Genomic DNA, 11,929 nt, shown 5'->3' on the forward strand with positions numbered 1-11,929 from the left:
ACTGCACAGCCCTGCAGAGAGGCAAGCTGGGTGAGGGACACTGGGGGCTCATTGCAGCTCCTCGCCCACCTCTGCTGTGCCAGGTGCTCCCATGCCCCCAGGTTTTTTCCTCTCTCTTGCTTGTACTTGCCCTTTAGCTTGGGGGTGTTTTCTCTCTCCTGTTTCTAACAGATCAAAAATTCTTGGAACTGTAAAGCACCAAGATGGAAACAGTGATTAGCTCATTCAGGCCAGACTGTCTGCCAGTGCCAGGGCACTCACCACCAGCCTCTAGTGACTTGCCTAGACACTCTGCACTCCAGCCATGTCTTCCATAGCCTAACTGACCTTCCCGCTACGAAGTTTTTCCTGCTGTTTTTGGGCCAGTGGAGCTGTGCTCAGCTTGGGCTGATTGTGGGGTTGAGTGTCCGGGTGCTGCCCCAAAAGGCCCAGCCATGCAGTGTCCCTGCCCTGTGGCTCATCCCGTGCAGCATGGCCCCAGCGAGGGCTCAGCCACTCACCCACGTGAGTTGGAGCTTCTGTGCCCACCACCTGATGTACACCATTCTGCTCAGAGCCCTGCCCAGCATCTGGCAGCACCTCCAGCTGCTCCCACCTCTTCTGGCTGGACAGCTTTGTCACCAGATGTGCCACTGCCCAGCATCACTCCTCCTTCTCACATGGTGCCTGCAGCAGGGTCACTCACTGTGCTGCCTGTGCCTGGCAGCAGCCAGGAAGGTGCTCCTCCAGGGCCTGCCCCGGGCCCCTTGCCTATGGGGGAGAGGAGAGAATGAGAATGAGAATGAGAAGGGGAGAGGAAGTGATAGAGGAAGGGGAAAGGAGAAAAACAGGGTGAAGAACAGGAAGGAGGAAAAGAGGAAGAAAGGAGGAAGGGAAAGGCAGAAGGAGGAAAGGGGAAAAGACGAAAAGGGGAAAAGATGAAAAGGGGAGGTCCTAGCCTGCAGGAAGGCAGAATTTGCAGCACCAACCTCTTGATTGTGGCACCCAGAGGTGCAGAGAGGAGCTGAGGGGATCACATCACACTGGCTCTTCCTGGTGCCAGAGCTCGGCTGCAGGATGTCAGGTCACACTCTGGGCTCAGCCAGCACTGTGACAAGAGGGCAGGGTTACCTCACTAGCACCAAGACATCTGGAGGGACAGGCATGTTTCCCTGCCCTGCCCAGCCTTACTTTCCTATAGAACCACTCCTGGCTCTCAATTCAGCTTCTGCATGGTGCCCACAGCCTCCCCCAGCATTCCTGCCAGGCACTGACAGAAGGAATGTCCTGGCTGCTGCTGGGGCAGGAACTCCATCCATGGCAGAATCCATGGACACACAGCAACCCTGCCAGCAGTGAGCCATGCCCCACCACCTCCAGATAAGTGGTGGCCTGCATCTCTCTCTGCCCTCTTTTTCCCACACCAGGGCATGAAGCAGTAATCTGTCTTGTCTGGCTTGACAAGATGAGCCCGAGACACTCTGATGGGGGTCTGCTGCTTTTGGTCCATCCCCACATGATGGAGGAGGGCAAGACCTGCCCCCCCCCCCCCCCGGGTTGAGACAGCCATTGGTGTGGGGGACTGAGCATCCTGTGCTCAGATGGGCTGAAACCTGAAGCACAGGGCTCAGGGAAGGAAATGCAGAGCCCATCACTCACTGTCGGGGTTTAAAATCTGGCTGAGTGCGGCGTTCCGTTCTTTTCCCCGGGATGCCACAGCTGAGACTCCCCAGCTCAGAGCACCTGCAGCCTCCGGGTAGTGAGAAGCCCAGTGCAGGCTTAATGACTCGGCCTGCAGGTGCTCAAGGGTGCTCTGCAGGTGGAAGCTCTGACCCCTGGAAGGCAGAACTCGGCTGGCAGAAGGGTTAATGAACATGAGGGACAGACTCCTACCTGCAGGGCAGCTCCTCAGCAACGGGGAGCTGAAGGAGGCACTGGAAATAACCCCTGGGGAGATCCAGAAACCTCATCTGGGCTGTTTAAAAGGGTAAGCGTGAGCCGCAGGAGACGGGAGGAGCAGCCATGAGCGCCGTGGCAATCTCCCTGTCTTCCTCACAAGTGGTCCCCACGCTCGTCTCGGGTCCCCTGCTGCCACGGAGCCTCCCCCGCTTCCCCATTCCCTTCCCTGCTCTGACCGAGGCAGGATCAGTTCGCAGGAAAGCCTGGGACGGCTGAACACAGAGTCCCGCTGCGAGTGCCCAGCCTTGCAGCCATCATCGCTGAGCTGCGGCTCCAGGCCTGCGGAGCTCGGGAACCTCTGGAAGGTGACGGCACTCAAAAAAGATAACGTGCCGGGAAATCCCCATTCTGGGAGTTGTGGGAGGTGGGGAGAAGCGAGGGCAGGTCTGAGGGTACGAGCGCAGGCAGCTCGGGATGCCCCGAGCGCGGAGCGGGGCCGGGGCACGGCAGCGCCTGCGCCCCCTGGCAGCGGCGGGGCTGAGGGACCGCACGGACCGGCCCTGCCGCTCCCGGAGCCTCCCCTCGGCGGCTTTGGGCTCCAAAGCCCCGCTTTGTGCGTCCTCCCGGGTCGATCTTCCCGCAGCCTGGCAGGAAACCGCGCCCCGGGCGGGGTCCGTGTGTGCAGCGAGGCGGGCTCGCTCCTAGAGAGGGGCGCCGGGGGCTGCCGCACCTTGGAGAGTCGGAGCCTGATGGAGCCTGAGCCTGGTGTTGGCAGAGTTGCACTGGGCCTGCAGGGCTGCTCTGGGCACCGGCAGCTCAGGGTCCAGCAGCCCTTCCAGTGCCCCGTCCCAGCAGGAGCCTGCCCAGCTCCTGTGGGCGCCGCACAGGTTGGGAGCAGCCGGGTGGGCAGGGCTGAGCTGGGCTGGGCTGGGAGGACAGTGGGTCCTTCACCTGCCGCTGGCTGGGAGAGGGTGCTGCCGGTACCTAGTGCCTGTGCCAAGGGCGGTGTGGGAGAGCACAGCGTTCCCCTGGCATGACCCACCAGCTGAGCGCTCGCTGTCACCCTTCTGGAGTGCCAGAGAGGGGCCACGGTGGGACTCAAGCCCCCACCCTGAGTTTGCCCTGAACCTCTCCCTGGGAGTCACCCAGCACTTGGTGCTTGTCACCGCCCGGCTCTGCTTCCCTCTGCCTGCCCCACGCCGGCAGCCAGCCCTGCCCTCCCTGCCCACGCACCTTTACTGCTGCTTGGAGCAGCGTAAGGTAGTAGCAGAGCTGCCATGGAAGCCAACACTTCCCTCTGGCACAGCTACCTCGGGGTGATCGTGTCCCGCGAGAGGCAGCGGGTGGAGCATTTCCAGCGGGCCGAGGACATCCTGCTAACCCTGCCGGAGAGTGCCCATGCCAGGGATCCCCGCTTCCTCGTGGACTACGCCAGGAACCTGGAAGCCTTCGAGTTTGCTCTCTGTGCCTCTGAGGACGCTGTCACTCTCGAGGTGCCCCTGCGCATTGACGGTGATACCCTGCGTGTGCTGGCACGCCGGAGCAGGGACACCCCGGGCAGGCGTCCTTCAGAGCTGAACACCTGCTGTCTGGAAGTGTGCTCTCCAGGGACTGATTTGGAGGACTGGACTGGTGGTGTGGATGTGATGGAGCACGGAGGTGGTGCGAGGTGCCTGCTTCCAGGCAAAATCCTCCAGCACCTGAAAGAGCTCCTTGTTTCAGCCATCGTGCGCTGCCAACGCCTCTTCCTGCTTCAGCCAGGTGCATACACTGGCAGGGTGCTTCCCTGCCAGAAGCTGCCTCCAGTGCCTGCCCAGCTTCCCAGCTTGGCAGTGATCCCTATGCAAACATGCTGGGACGTATGTTCCTGGGCATGTGGCCCACCCAAAAGCTGCAGGGGCAGGTTAGCGAGCACCTTGCTGTGTGCTGGGATGGGCTTTGCCCCCAGCTGAGGAAGGGGAGATGCAAACTGTTCCCTGCTATCCCAGGGCATCAGAGACATCCTCAGGCATCTTCACCTAGGACTGATGGCACCCTTCTTGGCTGGTGCAGGGTCCACCCAGCCCTGCTGTTAGTCCCCAGGTAGGGTTTGCTCAAGGACTTGGTGTGCTTGGTTTACCCTCACCACATTCTCCCCTCCACCTCTCAGCCTCCAAGTGCCCCCTGCTCCCTGGAGGAGGCTGTTTGGAGAGAGCTGGGAGCACATCAGAGCTGGACCAGGACCCTGGGGCATGGGTCTGACCCTGTGAACACACAGGCCCCAGCTGGCAGCAGTGTCCTCGGAAGAGACATGGTGGGAGGGGACCCTGGGAAATGCCCATAGCTGTTCCATAAGCTTCTTCATGCATTTTCATCTCCCAATGTGCTTCTTGAAGGAAAGCTCAGCCAGGGTGACAGAGTGATGTGAGAGGACCAGTGGGTCTGAAAGTCTCTTAACCCAGTCCTAGCAAGTCCACCATCCCCTCCTTCCTCTGTGGCCAAGCCAGTGACCTTCATCTTCCTCCACCCCCAGAAAGCAGTGAACCTTTCCTGATCCATTTTTCTTGGACTGCATTGCTTTTCTTGGCACTGTTTAGCCGCCCAGAAGCACAGCTCGGTTTGATTGCTTGAGACTTCCTGCTGTGCCTGACCTTGACCCTTGCGACGCTTCTTCCTGCAAAACCACCCCAGCATGGCTGGGAGAGGGATTTTACCTGGGGAACTGCACCCAGACTGCAGCCCTGGAAAGGGCTGAGTCGAGTGGGGTGGGACATGGCCACGGGTGCTGCAGCACAGACCTGGTTCAGCCTGCGGGACCGACTGTGCTAACCAGCTCACTGCTGCCAAACCCTCTGCATCTAGGTGACATCAGTGCTGAAAATCTGCGGGAAGATGCCATGGAGCTCTCCCCGCTGATCCGTGGCAGCTGGAAGACCATTCGCTTTGACATTGTTCCTGTGGTGAGGAGGCAGCAGGAGCCGCTGCAGCTCCAGAGGCTGCAGAGCGACAGGAGCTTCCCTGAAGGCAGCCTCAGGGGGGCCACAGAAGAGGCCCCCACCTCAAATTTGTGCTGCCCTGACAGTCCCAAGGGAACCCTACCTGCTGACATCAGGAACCTGGGTTGACCATATTTCTTTCCTAGAAAAAATTGCTCGTGTCTTCCTGCAGGGGCCTTTGTCCCTGAGTGGCCGGACGCCTCCAAAAAATCCAAACGATTAAAGATATGTCCCAGACCCAACCTGCCCCCACCTCAAACCTGTGCTGCCCTGACAGTCCAAAGGGAACCCTACAAACTGACATCAGCAACAAGGGCTGGCAACTTTTCCTTAACAGGGAAAAGGGCTGGTGTTTGTCTCCAAGGGCCTGTGTCCCTGAGTAGCCGGATGCCTCCAAAAAATCCAAACGATTAATGATATGTCCCAGACTTTTTTGGAGGCACCCTGCCTCTCCCCACTGCTGGAGGTGAGAGGCTCCGCTGCATGCACAGCAGGGTGATCCTGCGCCAGGGATGCCCCCTGGCTGGCAGCACTGCTGGGTGTGGGCAAAAAGAGACTGGGACAGGGCGGGGACATGTCAGCAGGGGTTGAAGTCACCCCCTTATGATACCCAAACCCTCTTCCCTGTGTTGGAGAGAAAAACCTCTGCCAAGTTCCAGACAGCTCAGGGAAAGAGGGGGAGTGCAACTGAAGGAGCCCCCTGAAATTATTCACTGGAGGTGCACCCTGACTGTGCAGAGGGTGGCAGCTCTCAGATCCCTGCTTGGGCTTCAGAGACAAGCCTAGGCACCTGGCAGCAGCAGGGTGATGAGCTGCCTCCCAGGGTGGGCTGCGGGACAAAACAGGGCTGGACTGACATATCTTACCTGCCAGCACAACAACCCAGCCCCATGGAGGGGCTGAGCAGCCAGCTGGACCAGTCCATATCTATTCTGGGAACAAGGTGGTCCAACTGGATGCTCAGCCTCTCGTTGGGGACCAACCCAGCTGCCCCTCCCTACTACACACAGGGGGAGAACAACCCCACTTTGCCCCACTCTTGATCCTCCTGAGAAGGCAGGAGCTGCTCAGCAGTGTTCCCATCTCACTCCACACCTCTGAAGTTCTGCTCTGCCAGAGGCAAGTGCAGGAGGATCTTGCAGGTCCAAGATGCTGGATTGGTTGGGACCACATGTGTGCCATGGAGGGATCCCCCTGCGTGCCAAGTCACTCCAGGCATACTCTCCCCATCCTGGGAGGATGCAGGTCTTCATCTCCCCTCCCACCAGACCCCACTCTCTTCCTCCAGATCCTCCACTCACCTTCCCATCCTGAAGCTGCTCTGAGGAGTGGACACCCTGCAGGGACCCCACCTGGACAGCCTCCACCTGCTGGACCAGCTCCGTGACCAGGACGGGGGAGGGTGGGGGGGAGAGGCACTCTCACTTTCAACCACCTGAAGGTAGGTTGGTTCTGCTGGTTGGGACCGTGGCTCTCTGGGCAAGCAGAGCCAAGGCTGCTCCCCTGCACAAGAACCCAAACAAGGGTCTGCAGGGCTTTGGGGTGTAGTAGCTGTGGCTGTGTCTGGGAAGGATGTGTGCTGCTGCCAGCCATGGTTAGAGGGCTTGGATCCTTCTTCCTTGGATTGAACTAGCAACCTCCAGCTGGAGACACTTTGTGCATTCAGAGCTGGGGCTCTGTGCTGGTGTGCAGGGCATCATCCCCTGGCCCAGGCTGCCTGTGTCTGCGGGATGGCATCTCTGTGCCAAACTGCAAGGCTGCCCCATGCCCTGGTGTGCTGGGACGTGCCTGTACAGGGCTGAGGGTGGCATTTCTGCTGAGAAAAAACCTTCTCTCCTAACCCAACCTGTTTTCAACACTCTGGAGCCATGCCAACTGGCCATGCTGGGGGACAGAACTTGGTGGCACAATCCAGGTGTGGCCTGCCTTTTGATGGCTCTCCAAGCCAAGGGTCAAGAAGGATGCAAGAGTGTTTTCTGCTTACAGAACAGCTCCAGCTCCAAGTAACCCAAATCCTGTGTACTTTACTTTACGTTGCATTCTTTGATGTTTTGGGGGTGGTGGTTGTGGGGTTTTTTTAAGAAAAAGGGCACATGTATGTATCTGGCCTTCAGAAAAGTGTCATCTGCTCCAGCCCCCATGGATTCAGCCCCACAAGTGGTTGCATGGTGACCTGCAGGGTGTGAAGGGACAGCCTTCCTAGGATCAGGCCTTGTGCCTGATCCTGTGCTCTTCTCTCCCTCCTCACAGATGGTGTTGCTGTGGAGCACAGAGCTCTTCCCCTCCCCGGAGGACTGGCAGGACCTGGAAGGCTCTGTCTACAGGCTCTTGGTGGTCCTTCTCCGCTGCCTGGCAACCCAGAACCTGCCCAACTTCCTGAACACAGGGGAAAACCTCTTCCAAGGAGCTGCCACAGACCAGGTTTGAGGTGGGTGCAGGTTGGATCTGGGACATATCCTTCGTTGTTTGGATTTTTTGGAGGCGGCCGGCCACTCAGGGCCACAGGCCCCTGGAGACAAAGACCAGCCCTTTTCCCTGGGAAAGAAAAGTGCCCAGCCCAGGTTCCTGATGTCAGTTTGTAGGGTTCCCTTGGGACTGTCAGGGCAGCACAGGTTTGAGGTAGGCACAGGTTGGGTCTGGGACACATCCATGATCGTTCGGCGGGGTGCAAGGAGAGACACAGGGCCAGGGAGCAGAGTCCTGCTGTGTCATTTTATTGAGGAAAGGTGGTACAGGGGAGAGAGCACATCTGCTGCAGCAGGGGGGGCATACACAGCCTCTCGTCTGCCCTGGTGGACCTGGGCACTGGGTGCTCCACGGTACAGAATCTTGAGGGGGATGTCTGGCATTCTGCTCTGCAGGGTGGGGAAGGCCGATGTTGTTGGTGATGGGAAGGCAAGGGACCTATGGTCAGACCCTGCGTCCAACCCTCTGTCAGCTTGCTGAGGGTCACCATGCCCTGGGGCCAGGGGAAGGGAAAGAACTGAGGGGCCAGGCCATTGTGGGGTGTGGTGGGAGAAGTGGTTTTGAGCCACGTCTCACATCTGCTGAGCACAGCCCTCTCTTCCATGTCCCCTGCTATCCCAGCTTCTTTCCACTGTGCCTTGGCTTGCTGGATGTTGCCGTGGCTCCTGCCAGCATCCCAGGGAGGCAGTGGAGTCCCTCTGCTGCTAGCTGCCTGCAGCCAGGCATGCAAGGCAGTGCCAGGCCACCTCCCGCAGCCTCCCCCCACCAGGGGTGCTCACAGCCGGCTGCGATGGCAACGCTTAAGGGCATCTTGCAGGGCTCCAAGCACTCGCTCCACGTTGCCCCTGGTTGAGTTGCAGCCCATGAGGCCGATGCGCAGGACCTGGGAGGAGAAGGGTGAGTGTCTGTGCCTCAGCAGTCCCTGCGAGGGAGTGGGGGACACACAGCCAGGTGTGAGTGGTTGTGCCGCTGGTATTTAACACATCGCTCCCTATAAAGAGGTGTCACCCCGCTAATTACGTGCGTGGTTATTCAATTAGGAGGTGATTGTGTGTGGTTATGCTGCTATGCGTTGCTCCGGGCAATGGGACACAGCCAGCGACACACGCTGTGGCAGCCAGAGAGTGGCAGTGACTGCGGGGCTCTGTGCCCAGCCATGGGCAGCAGGACAGGAAGACTCTGCCCACCTTGCCCACCGTGGGGCCCAGGCCCCCAGCGATCTCCATGCCGTGGCTGTCCATCAGAAAGGCCGTGATGTCCTTCCAGTTGTAGCCCTCAGGCACCCTGACAGTGGTGATGGTGGGAAGTCTGGCTTTCTGAGGAAGACAGAAACTGGTTTCAGTCCCACGGCCCCTGGTCACCCCAGCACAGTGCCAGGAGAGAGCATCACGGAGGGGGGAGATTTTTCTCTGGCATCAAAAGCTGCCCAGGCACATCTCCCGCTGCACAGGGCTGTGTCCTCACGCTGCCCCTACTCTGTGGTGGTGGTGACCTGCACCCACCTCCTCCTCCACAAAGAGCTCAAGCCCCATGTCAAGCAGCCCCTGGCACAGCTGGGTGCAGTTGGCTCGGTGTCGCTCCCAGGAGTTCTCCAGACCCTGTGGGCAGAGAGGAGAGCGAAGGTCTCTGCTGCTGACAGGCATCTCCTGGCACCCACGGTTCCTACAAGCCCCACGGGCACTGCTGGTGCTCCCCTGCCTGCCTGGTGCCACTCACCAGTTCTGCCAGCATGGCCAAGCCTTCCCGCAAGCTGAAGAAGCTGTTGATGGGTGCCGTGTGGTGGTACCTGCAAGGGGCACCCGGGGGGGTTCAGCTTGGCTCCAGCACGGCAGCCCCTTGCTCATGGTCGGGCAAACTGAGGCACAGCATCCTCCCTCCTCACCACCCAGTGCAGAGGGCTGTGACCAGCAGCCAGGGTGATGGGGAGGCAGGGCCTGAGCGCTGAAGGGCAGGCGGCCCCCGAGCCAGGTCAAAGCTGGGTGGGGAGTGCTCGCAGCCTCTGTAACAAGGGAGCCCACCCTCACCTCCGCGGCTCCCCGTCACAGCCCCAGTAGTTTGCCAAGCAGCCCATGTCCAGATAGAAGGATGGGGGTTTCGTCTTCCTCCTCAGCAGCTTCTCCCTGGCAAAACAGAGTACTGGGGAGAGGTGGGACCTTGACCCCACCAGCTCCAAGGTGCGATCAGCCCTGTGGGAGGGAGGACTCCCCTACAGTGAGTGCAGAGATTGGCTCCAGCTCCCAGTCACTGCCCAGGGATGGGAAGGGCTCTACCCCCATAGCCCTGCAGAGCAGGACAGAAGCAGGTGGCTGGCAAAGGAGAGAGGTGACAGCCTCCCCCAGCCCCATCCACCCTGTTGAGACTAGGCTGCTCTTACCTGGCTCGCTCACTGAATGAGATGGGGGCACTGCCAGGGGGTGCGTTGAGGACTTTCTGGGACCCCGAGTACAGGACATCGATCTCTGTCCAAGAGGGAAGACAGCTCCTTAGGAATCAGAGGCTCCCAGCAGGAAAATGCTGAGCCCTCTGACCTAGCTGCAAGTGGTGGGTGGGAAGCACAAGGATGGCACACATGGCAGGTCCCACTTGTGTTCAGGCTGCTTTGGGAGGGCCCCTGGCACTGCTGATGGTCCCCCAAGGGGAACAGGCTCTCTGGCTGCAGCTGGACCAGTTTCTAGTGCTGCTAGCCAAAATGCAGGCCAAGGGGCTGATCCCACTGCTCTCTGCCCCTGTCCCAGGCATGAGCCCCTTTGTCCCCTGGTTGCCCATGATGGCACTGTGGCTCTTACCCTGCTGGTCCATGAAGATGGGGGCTCCCCCAAGCGATGCCACTGCATCCACAAGCAGCAGGCAGCCATGCCTGTGGGAGGACAGAGCTCAGCCTGGTGCTCCTGCCACCTCCTCTCGCCACATCTCTGGCTGCAGCCCTGGCATCCTGGTCGCCACAGGAACTGCGTGTCTCACTGGCACCAACTGCTTCCAGCACAACAGAGCCAGAGAAAAGCCCAGCACACATAAATCCCCAGGCCCAAATCCCCAGTGGTGACCTTGGGGTGCCCACCATGCACTGACCGGTGGCACAGCTCGCCCAACCCCTCCAGTGGCTGCAGCACCCCTGTGGAGGACTCGCCGTGGGTGATGAAGAGCACCAAAGGTTTGTGCTGCACCAGGCCCTGCATGACACAGAGGGAAAGTGACCACACTGGAGGTCAGCTTGTGCCCTCTGCATAGTGGCCAGCACTCACCTGCTCAATGTCTTGTGGAGTGAAGTACTTGCCCGGGGGCTTCAGCAGCTCATAGACGTTGGCTCCTGGGAGGAATTTGGGCAGAGGAGAGTGAGGTTTGGGCATGCTTCCCACTGGGCAGTGACCTGCTCCATGGGGCAATTGGTCACGCATGAAGCAGGAGCAGAGCCACCTGCCAGATTCTGGCCTCCTGCAGATTTGCCCAGTGGAAAAGCCATAAAGCACCAGAAATGGTGTGGCATTGTTCTTGGAAAAACCTGGAGTGCTCTCTAGCAGAGTGCTCTCTGGTTTTGCAAGCTGTGTCAGTGAGCGCTGTCAGGATTGGGACAGCAAACCAGGGCACGCTTGCCTTCAAGCCCTGTCTCCTCACCCTGCCACACCATCTGCCTGCTCCCAGCATACCCAGCCTCCTGGCAATATCAGCAGCACGTTGTCCCCAGATGCCGTTGATGGCCACCAGCACGGGGTCACCTTGCTCGAGCAGGTTGAAGAGGGCGGCCTCCATGGCACAGTGGCCGCTGCCACTGATGGCCAGGGTCAGCCTGTTCTGTGTCTGGAAGGCGTACTGGATGCCTGCCTTGATCTCATCCATCACCTGCGGCAGCAGGACACTGGCCAGCACTGCTATTGCTCCTCTTGCCCCAGCAGAGCTGTTCCAGTCCTTCCCGGGGGTGAGGAAGAGGAAGGGAGGGAAGGAAAGCTGGGCTGGGGCAGCTCACCTGCAGCACTTCAGGGTGCATGTGGCCCAGGAGCTGGCGAGCGCCCGCAGCCTGGATGCGGCGGGGCACGTTGCTGGGCCCTGGCCCCAGCAGCAGCCTCTCTGGCACGGCCAGGGGCCGGAGCAGCGTCTCCGGAGGGGCAACGCGGAGCAGGCTGGTGGCCATGGCACGCCGTGCTGTCCCCAGGAGCTGAGCCCAGAGAAGAGGAGTAGAGGAGGCTGCCTGAGCAGCTGCCAGCATTGCAGCACAGTCTATCCTGTGCCAGCAGTGTCCAGTGTCCCCATGGACCTTGACCCAGAATTCAGTGCTCCCCCCTACCAGTCTGGACTCTACCCCTGGCTGCCTCCTCTGCCTGGTTAATGTGTCACCAGTGCTATCCCTGCTGTCTTGGGCCCCTCATTTTGGGGGATGTCCCCTTGTTGGTGCTCAGGGCATCACTCTCCAGGTACGCCAGCCTCTGGGACTCCCAAGCACCGAGGCAGTCCCTGTCCCCATGGCCCCCACAATACGAGGACTAATGTTTCCCAACTGTATCCCAGCAGGTGGGATCCCTGCTCTGGGCACCTAGATCCTGTGCCATGGGATGGTTGTTCTGAGACTGGTCTGGCACAGCTGCCATGGTTGTAGCTCCTCCTGCAGCAAAAAGTTC

The 11,929-nt window shown here is 60.0% G+C and overlaps 1 protein-coding gene across 1 annotated transcript; it reads right to left on the bottom strand.

The window, feature by feature from the left end:
- Positions 1–8,054: 8,054 nt before the first annotated feature.
- AGXT (alanine--glyoxylate aminotransferase) lies at positions 8,055–11,560 on the bottom strand. Its single transcript, XM_068201266.1, has 11 exons — positions 11,281–11,560; positions 10,964–11,156; positions 10,562–10,626; positions 10,389–10,489; positions 10,106–10,176; positions 9,694–9,778; positions 9,344–9,439; positions 9,036–9,105; positions 8,818–8,917; positions 8,507–8,631; positions 8,055–8,202 (listed from the first exon to the last, which is right to left on the bottom strand). The coding sequence occupies exons 1-11, from the start codon at positions 11,518–11,520 to the stop codon at positions 8,095–8,097; spliced, it is 1,254 nt and encodes a 417-aa protein (XP_068057367.1). The 5' UTR covers positions 11,521–11,560; the 3' UTR covers positions 8,055–8,094.
- Between the last annotated feature and the right edge of the window lie 369 nt (positions 11,561–11,929).

This window comes from Anomalospiza imberbis, chromosome 10 (genome assembly GCF_031753505.1).
Source record: "Anomalospiza imberbis isolate Cuckoo-Finch-1a 21T00152 chromosome 10, ASM3175350v1, whole genome shotgun sequence".
In the NCBI taxonomy this organism is placed as follows: domain Eukaryota; kingdom Metazoa; phylum Chordata; class Aves; order Passeriformes; family Viduidae; genus Anomalospiza; species Anomalospiza imberbis.